Source organism: Syngnathus scovelli, chromosome 7 (genome assembly GCF_024217435.2).
Source record: "Syngnathus scovelli strain Florida chromosome 7, RoL_Ssco_1.2, whole genome shotgun sequence".
In the NCBI taxonomy this organism is placed as follows: domain Eukaryota; kingdom Metazoa; phylum Chordata; class Actinopteri; order Syngnathiformes; family Syngnathidae; genus Syngnathus; species Syngnathus scovelli.
The window spans coordinates 13,296,461-13,306,052 of NC_090853.1; the positions used below are offsets into that span (position 1 = coordinate 13,296,461).

General features: G+C 41.3%; 1 protein-coding gene across 1 annotated transcript; it reads left to right on the top strand.

The window, feature by feature from the left end:
- Positions 1-1,760: 1,760 nt before the first annotated feature.
- LOC125972283 (cartilage intermediate layer protein 2-like) lies at positions 1,761-4,326 on the top strand. The gene is made up of 8 exons (XM_049725932.2): positions 1,761-1,902; positions 2,144-2,225; positions 2,421-2,451; positions 2,560-2,586; positions 2,869-3,052; positions 3,145-3,257; positions 3,745-3,916; positions 4,130-4,326. The coding sequence occupies exons 2-8, from the start codon at positions 2,199-2,201 to the stop codon at positions 4,242-4,244; spliced, it is 669 nt and encodes a 222-aa protein (XP_049581889.1). The 5' UTR covers positions 1,761-1,902; positions 2,144-2,198; the 3' UTR covers positions 4,245-4,326.
- The last annotated feature ends 5,266 nt before the right edge of the window (positions 4,327-9,592 follow it).

Consider the following 9,592-nt stretch of genomic DNA (forward strand, 5'->3'; position numbering starts at 1 on the left):
CACAGGTTCAGCTGGTTCTTGCAATCCCGTGGGCATTCAGGTCACTCATACATTAGGTGAATTCCCCAGTCCCTGCTCAAATGTCGCAGCCCCTCTGTTTGAGGCAGGCCAGCGTTCCTATGTCATCCCTTGGCCAGTCCAGCTTGAGTGACTCGCTGGGTTGGTCTCATACTTTGTGTCAAGGGTATTCAGGTCACACACGCATTAAGTGAATTCCCAGTCCCCGCCTAAATCCTTATAGCCCCTAGCTTGGCCAGACCAGCCTGAGTGACTGGTCAGGTCAGTGAATACCACCAGTCAGAAACTGAGTAAAAGTTCTTTCACAACTTTCCTTCCATATTATAATTTTGCATTAAATTTTAGTTCAGTTGCTCGTTCCATATGTATGTACGTATTTATGTAATTATGTATGTAAGTAAGTAATTTCCCCTTGGGAAACCTTCTGCCATTTTTTACTATGCCTACCTTACCGTCCATCCGTCCATCCATCCGTCCGTCCATCCGTCCGTCCGTCCGTCCGTCCGTCCGTCCATCCATCCATCCATCCATCCATCCATCCATCCATCCATCCATCCATCCATCCATCCATCCAGCATCATGTGAAAGAAAACAAGCCCTCGCCTCAAAGTGGTCTAGAGCAGGGGTCTCAAACTCCAGTCCTCGGGGGCCGGATTCCTACATGTTTTCCAAGTTTCCCTCGTTAAACACACCTGATTCAAATGATCAGTACATCCTCACGTTCTGCAGGAGCCTGATAATTGAATCAGGTGTGTTTAACGAGGGAAACTTAAAAAACATGTAGGAATGCGGCCCCCGAGGACTGGAGTTTGAGACCCCTGGTCTAGAGGCTGTTTGTGGTGTTTGTGATTTGAAGTTGACAAAGATCAATGAGGTCTTTTATCCATCCATCCATCCATCTTCTTCCGCTTATCCGGGGTCGGGTCGCGGGGGCAGCAGCTTTAGGAGGGACTCCCAGACTTCCCTCTCCCCAGCCACTTCGTCCAGCTCATCCCGGGGGATCCAAACAAGGAGGAAAAGGAAAGTGGGAACCTTGGTTATAACTGCCCCTGTGGGTCACACCTCAGGTCACTTGAACGGCACACAGATGCCACCAAGACAAAATGTAATAGTGCAGCTCACTGCAGCACAGCATGAAGGCTCATGTGATGAAAAACAAGCCCTCGCTGCAATCACATTTTATCAATTACCATCAATCAATGTATGCATACACTTCATCTTCCTAACAATTATCCAACACGTAATATACTGATATGATCATCGAATTAATCTTCAAAGATGTCTTTGTTCAACTACGATGCTCAGACATAGCTCATTAGAGACATGTGCCATCTTGTAGTGGAATAAAATATTACTTTTGAAAGGCACAACGTTCTTCCAACCAAATATTTTATGTGGGTTAGAGATGGATTTAAAGTTTTATAGGCTATAAAACGATTTTTTAAAACCCAGCTATACTAGATATTTCCAGAGCTACAAATTGCATTTCAAACAGTAATAATACATTTTACATTTAAAGACATTTTCAGAGTCCGACAGAGTTTAAAAAGAGTTTGGATAAAACTGAACAGTCATTTAAAAAAGATTTGCCACAGATGCCTGTTTAAAGTAAACTACATTTGGAGTACAAAATAATAATAAATAATAATAATAATTTGAAATAGCTATTTTATAGACAATAAATTGTCAGCTCATTTTGCTATAACTACAAATTCATTTCCAACGGTGAAAGTTATTTTTTCACCAAATACCTAAAAAAAATTCCAGACATTCCCATGATCACCTGACTCAGCAAACGCGCAAAAAAACATATATAAAGACCTTGTAAACGGCGTAAATGTATAGACCTCCACTTCTTGAACGGAAGGGACAGAGTCAACACTGGTGAGTAGTGGTACAGGTGACAATTTTTTTTCAAATTATGGTTTAAACTACTGAGTGTTTTGCTCTTAAATATGTTGCCAAAACTGCCCCAAAAAATGTGCCTCATTTTTTCTTAAACTAGTGTAAATGCGGTGACTCGTTTTTTAATGAAGCAGTGTAAAATAGGATAAATTAATGTAAAAAAATAAGTATCTTTAATTCTGTTTCCTCAGTGAAGTATGTCATGTGGTTTGTTTTCTAGAGCGGTTTACCCAGTTCTAAAGGATATCTACCACAAGTCCTATCTTCCTGCAGAAATGACACATCCAATGATGATAAAATGGGTAATGTATGAACGTATACTTAATACAAACGGCAACTGGAGAGCAAAGATTTCATTGCAATAGGTTTTATCTGCCCCTCTGTCTCCACTGAACAAGCCGGGAGCAAGCCGTCTCCTGTTTCTATTTTATGTAATTGCCCATTGAAACTGTGAGATTTAACCTGGTCCACTATGTCTAATGCCTGTTCTCCCACAGTTTGGACTGACACTTGTGCTCCTGCATGCTGGTATGATCTTTTTTAAGAAATGCAACCTTGATCTTCACAATACTGCTTTGTGACATGTCATCTTAATAGATATAAGAAAATGAACATATTTTTTGACTTATTTTCTAGGGGTTCATGTGCATGGCAGCAATGATGGTAAGTAAGCGACTCAATTTTTTTCATCCTGCATATGCTTTTTATTTTCTCCAATTTAAGGTGTAACAACCATTGTGCAAGTTAAACCTGCTCAAAGTTATATAAATATCTGTATTCTGTGTAGAGTTGTTTCTTTTCATTTGCCCAAATGTGGTTTGCAGTATAATACTACAATCTTGTCGTAAAAATCAAAATTGGTTCCGGTTGAAGAAAAGTCAATAAAAATGTTTGACAATTTGATGTCTGATCACTGTGACCTAAAAATATGTGCGCTCCTCCAAGTCGATGATCCAGAATGCTGGACTCCATGGTTTAACCGAGACGACTCCTCTGGTACTGGAGACTATGAAACTCTTTCCGACCTGCAAAAAGAAAATCCAGGGAAGATATGTGAACATCCAATCGGAATTGAGGTTACAACTACATCTGGAGCCAGTGTTGACTCAACAGGCGATGTGATTCAAGTGTAAGTACAAGTTGAATTAGCACTGTTGATAGAGAATGCATCCACATAGCCCTCCAGTGAAAGTGACTAATTTCTGCCCGTTGTCCCAACAGGTCTGACACAAACACTGGATTTATTTGTGAAAACGCTAACCAGACACACAATGGCAGTTGTGCAGATTACAAAATCCGTTTCATGTGCCCCCTTGAATTCTGCGGCCCTGAAGGTAATCCAGTAAATGACAGTTAATTTCAGCCTGCCAAAAGCAGTTTGAGGAAAATTCTATAACATCTCATTTTGTGGTGCCACACGTTTGTGGAAGATGAATTTGCTATCAAATTCCACCCCCTTATATATATATATATGTATATATATGTATATATATATATATCAAGGCAGTCATTTTGCAACTTACTGTCCACTGAAAATGACGTCTCCAGTGCTCAATGCTCTGGTAATGGCCAATAACGGCCATCTGAGTATGGTTATTTGGTGTTCAAGTTGATTGGTCACTACCTGAGTCAGTAGCAAATGGCAAAATGGCTACAACGCCCAAAATGCATCAACATACAGTAGGTAGATTTCAATTAAAAGGGCAAGAGCAAAGACACTTTTTTGGACAAGGCTATGCGTGTTTATACTCAATTTGGTTCTTAAAAATCGATAGATTGCATATTTTATTAATCCCCTTCTTTTGGGCTCATTCATTTCAGTGTGCAAGACCCCTTGGTTTAATCAAGATTACTCCGATGAGAGTGGAGATTATGAGATACTTGATATGATCTCTGCTGCAAAACCCGGTGAAATTTGCGATCTTCCACTTGGCATTGAGGTCCAAACTGTAGATGGAAAATCTTACACTTCAACAGGGGAGACCATTGCCGTGTAAGTACTAGATCCACTGCACATACGTACATACATTTATGTAGGTAAGTGACATCTTCTTGTCACATTGCATACACAAACTACTATACAATACAAGACATCTGAACTGAAATGACATTTAAGGCCAATTGACAGTCATCACTGTCAGAGTTTGATTGATGTGGCTCCTTTTATTGCTGATTTTCGTTGTACTAAATTCTTTCATCTCTGCAGAATGGATACCGAGACTGGGTTCATCTGTAAAAATGATGACCAGAAGGATGGAGGATGCTCCGATTATAAAGTTCGTTTCATATGTCCCCTTGATTTCTGCAAAAAAAAGGAGTAATCATGTGAAATAAAACAACCCTTGATTTCTGCAAAACAAAGGCGTAATCATGTGAAATAAAAAAGTATTCAAGCAATCAAAAGTCATTCATTCATTCATTCATCCTGGTAAGCCAATTGCAATTTTCACTGTGTGGTTGCAGACAAAACTAAAGCAAAGAGCAAATGAGCAAATGCATGTAATGTACAATTACTAGTTACATAGTATTTACATAAATTACATTTTCATAGTGCATAGTGAAACAAAATGCTCATAAGAAAAAAAACTATCCCACAATACCATTACCTTGTTAGAATAATAAAATAACGTAGGTGGGTTTTATTTGCACAAATTCCTTAGAAAGCACCTGAAACACCACCTTCTCCACTCATGATCCTACCAGCCCATAATTATTCCACTGCACTCAGCTGATCTATACTAAGAACATAATCTTTTTATACTTTTTTATATACAACCACAATTTATACTGTGATTCTTCCTTGTCTTGTTATTTTCTGTTTACAGTTCTTCTGTTCCCTTTTAGCTATTCCTACCGGGTGTCTCTTTGATTGCTTCAACATCGCTAAGTGTCTATTTTGTTTCGCTTGTTTCTTATTTTGTACAGTGTATCTGTTTATGTATGTACACACACACACATTCGTATAAATGCAAATATAAATATGACGCATTAATATTTAGCTTGTTATGCTTTTGTTTATTTACTTACATTTTTTCAAACACTTGAATGACATTTTGACTACACAGCACTTTGTTTGTTTTGCACTTTGTTTGTATATATAACAGGAGCGGAGCTCCTTACAAGCCCTAGGCTTCGTCTCCCTCCTTGCACTTTTATTGCTATAATAATGTGCTAAACAATAAACCAAACCAAATAATAATAATAATGGCGGCTCGGCGGAACACTGGTTAGCACGTCCGCTTCACAGTTAGGAGGGTACCGGTTTGATTCCTCCTCCGACCCTCCTCCCTATGTGTACATGTTCTACCTGTGCCCGCGTGGGTTTTCTCTGGGCACTTCGATAGTCTCAGCACACCTGCAATCCCTGTGGGGACAAGCGGTATAGAAGATGGATGGATGGATAATAATTTAACGTCAATGCCTCTTTCACCCTATTGGTTTGCTTTTTCTTTGGCAGCAAGGGGGAGTGCAGAATTCACAAAAGGATTTTGTGTGGCGCTAACGAGTAAACATGGAAAGCACAGAGAGCGTATAATTCATAAAGCGCATGCAGATGGTGACAGCTCGGTTAGTCTGTTAATCTGTCTCTGTTTCCACCCCTGTCAGTCAACTCGGTTAATACGTTAATCTGTGTCTGTTGCCACCCCTGTCGGTCAGCTCGGTTAGTCTGCTAGTTTCCCTCTGCTGCCACCCCTGTAAATCAGCTCTTTTAGTTCTGTTAGTCTGTTAGTACTCTGTTGCTCTCCCTGTCAGCCAGTTCTGTCACCACGTTCTGTTAGTTTGCCTCCCTCTTTCCCTGATAGTCTCCGTCCTGCTTTTTCCTGCCTGTTTGTTTCCCTAATCCTCATCCACCACCCTTTTGCCTCAATAAACCCTGGTCCAAACTGCATTTGGTCGCTCAGCTCCATTCCGCATGTGACAATAACAGCACTCAAAGGAGAACATTACCAGGATGGAAACATTTCTTGACACAGGTGCTACACTGTAAAGGTAATTTGGTGAATAAGTAAAGTTAAAATAAAGAATGATTTGTTGAAAACACAACTTGAAAGTATGGGAAAGGGTTTTGTTTCTGTTCCCACACAAAAACTCAAGTGCAAAGTATGAAGAATGAAGAAATGTAACTGGCTAAACACATAAAATAAGGGCCAAACTGTAGTGTTCCCTAGCTGAGTACACAGGGTCGACAAGTGGTTAGGCCGCATCGCCTTTTGTGTGCTTCTTTCTTTAAAGGCCAAAGCACTTAAAGTTTCAGTGGCAGTCCTTGAGCTATTAGGGACAGTGCCCTGGCTACACAGGCTCAGCTTGTTCTTTCAATCTCTTTGGGCCTTCACATCACTCAAACATTTTAGGTGACTCCCCAGTACTTGCACTTGTGCAATAGTCCATGACCTAATCCGGACAGGGCTGAGGTTATGCAGGTTCAGCTTTAGTTCAGGTTTAATTCTTGTAGTTGCCGTGGGCATTCAAGTCACTCATACATTAGGTGAATCCCCAGTTACTGCTCAAATTTTGTAGCCCCTTTATTCAAAACAGGCCAGCTTGCCGATGTCATACCTCGGCCAGTCCAGCTTGAGTGACTGGCTGGGTTGGTCTCACATTTTGTGTAAGGTTATTCTGTGTAAGGTAGCAAATTCGACGACACATTAACCTGTGTCACGACGGTCTAAACCCAGCTCACGTTCCCTATTAGTGGGTGAACAATCTAACCCTTGGTGAATTCTGCTTCACAATGATTGGAAGAGTCGACATTGACATCGTCCGGCATGCTTATCGTGAAGCTGAGGCTTGATATATTACGGAACTGTATTATATCTCTCGTCCAACCAACAGGACTAGAGCTTCAACAATTAAATATCTCTTGTTGAATGATATAGGGGTACAGAGGGAACTCGGAGGAGGTGAGTGGGTCTAATCTGCAAGTACAGCAGAGACTAGGAGGCTGATGCACTCTGAACCAATTCTTAAAGGTATGGTTGAATCACTGCATCACAGTTGGTTTTGATTTGAAGTAGATCAAGCTGTTATCAGTTTTGTTAATGTACGGCATGGCCCAGAGGGCAAACAGGGAGGAAAGGTAGTCAGTTTGCCGTATGTCACATAGTACCAGGTGTCGACACAACACGTGCAAACACGTCTGTATAATGTATCTATGGTTCCGGCATGTTCATACAGGCTCTAACGCATAAGAATGGAAATACCTTAGATCTGGTATTATGCCGAGGATTGGCATAGTCAAATATAACAGTACTGCCATACACTACAGTTATGTCAGATCACTGCCTAATAAAATTTGGAATTCTAGCTCTCTGTCAAAGACAGGAGCGCAATCAAAATATAGCACTGTAATATTAACTCCGTAATTATTATTATTATTATTACCGTTTTGGCCCGAATATAAGATGATGTTTTTTGCATTGAAGTAAGACGGGGGTCGTCTTATATTCGGGGTCTAGACATTATACCCATTTTGACTTTTGCGCAGCGGTAAGTTAAAGGTTGCTGGTATCGACTGAGTATGTTGCTGTGATCGTGTGCATCTTTGACACAAAGTGAGTATATATATCAACTGAGTATGTTGCTGTGATCGTGTGCATCTTTGACACAAAGTGAGTATATACTACATTTCATTGTTACTACTGCCCACTGTTGTGCCGTTTGTCCGATCGCGGTTTGCTTCGTGTGCGCGCCGTTTGATTGACGCGCTCCTTTAAGTTTGCCTCGCATCGTACGAGTAGCCGTTATGCAGCAGCACGGCGACTAACGGTCGCCAGCAAATGTATTTTGTTGTCTCGATCGATGACTTATGTTTGGTGTGTTGCCGAGAGTATTCCATTCATGGTTATTTTTTATTATTATGTTTGCCAATAATTCAGTAAAGCAATCAAAACTGAACCACGTCTTCCCTCCTGTGTTCTGACCGACACCCGGGGGTGAAAAGAGCATAACCATCCGAGCCAACCCCCTTTACAGTCCACAGGCTCCCCAACAACAGCGGTAGCAGTTTGGATTATTTTATTGCAATGTTTTTCCTTATTCAGATTTGTTTCAAGACTACAGTTAGACTTCACTTTGGTGGTTAATGGAGTTATTGCAATTGTGTGTTTTTATCACAGTATATTGGTTTAGTTACAGTTAAAAAAACAGAAGCCATTCATTTACAAATGTGATTGCACTTTCGTTTACATATTTAAATGTTCAGATGTTAAGATGTGATAGACAGTTTTTGCATGATTTGAATGAGGCAAAATAATATGCTTTTTCTCTCGAATATATTGTTATAATCATTTGTTTCAGATGTAATTATTTTCTTTATAAAACTTAAATTTGGTGTTCAAAAATTCTTTTTGCAAACTTGAGTCTTGGAAAAGAGGGGGTTGTCTTATAATCGGGGTCGTCTTATATTCGGGCTAATACGGTAATAACTGACCTCACTGACTATGACAGTATGGTACTAAGAAGTTTTATTGACTGTGGAGAGTACACATAAAACAAGGGCTAAACTGGAATGTTCCCTAACTGAGTAAAAAAGGTAGAGTGCCGGTTTAAACCCATAGCCCTTTTTTCCCAAACTTGCAGGCCAAGCACTGACTTGTAAAAAGTATGGTAGGATAAGTAATATAGTGCTTGAGCTAATCCGGACAGCGTCGAGGGTGCACAGGTTCAGCTGGTTCTTGCAGCCCCGTGGGCATTCAGGTCACTCATACATTAGGTGAATTCCCCAGCCCCTGCTCAAATGTCGCAGCCCCTCTGTTTGAGGCAGGCCAGCGTTCCTATGTCATCCCTTGGCCAGTCCAGCTTGAGTGACTGGCTGGGTTGGTCTCATACTTTGTGTCAAGGGTATTCAGGTAACACATGCATTAAGTGAATTCCCAGTCCCTGCCTAAATCCTTATAGCCCCTAGCTTGGCCAGCCCAGCCTGAGTGACTGGTCAGGTCAGTGAATACCACCAGTCAGAAACTGAGTAAAAGTTCTTTCACAACTTTCCTTCCATATTATAATTTTGCATTCAATTTTAGTTCAGTTGCTCGTTCCATATGTATGTACGTATTTATGTAATTATGTATGTAAGTAAGTAATTTCCCCCTGGGATATATATTTACCAACCTTCTGCCATTTTTTACTATGCCTACCTTACCGTCCATCCGTCCATCCATCCGTCCGTCCGTCCATCCATCCATCCATCCATCCATCCATCCATCCATCCATCCATCCATCCATCCATCCGTCCGTCCGTCCGTCCGTCCGTCCGTCCGTCCGTCCGTCCGTCCGTCCGTCCGTCCGTCCTTCCGTCCGTCCGTCCGTCCGTCCGTCCGTCCATCGATCCGTCCGTCCGTCCGTCCATCCATCCATCCATCCATCCATCCATCCATCCATCCATCCATCCATCCATCCATCCATCCATCCAGCATCATGTGAAAGAAAACAAGCCCTCGCCTCAAAGTGGTCTAGAGCAGGGGTCTCAAACTCCAGTCCTCGGGGGCCGGATTCCTACATGTTTTCCAAGTTTCCCTCGTTAAACACACCTGATTCAAATGATCAGTACATCCTCACGTTCTGCAGGAGCCTGATAATTGAATCAGGTGTATTTAACGAGGGAAACTTAGAAAACATGTAGGAATGCGGCCCCGAGGACTGGAGTTTGAGACCCCTGGTCTAGAGGCTGTTT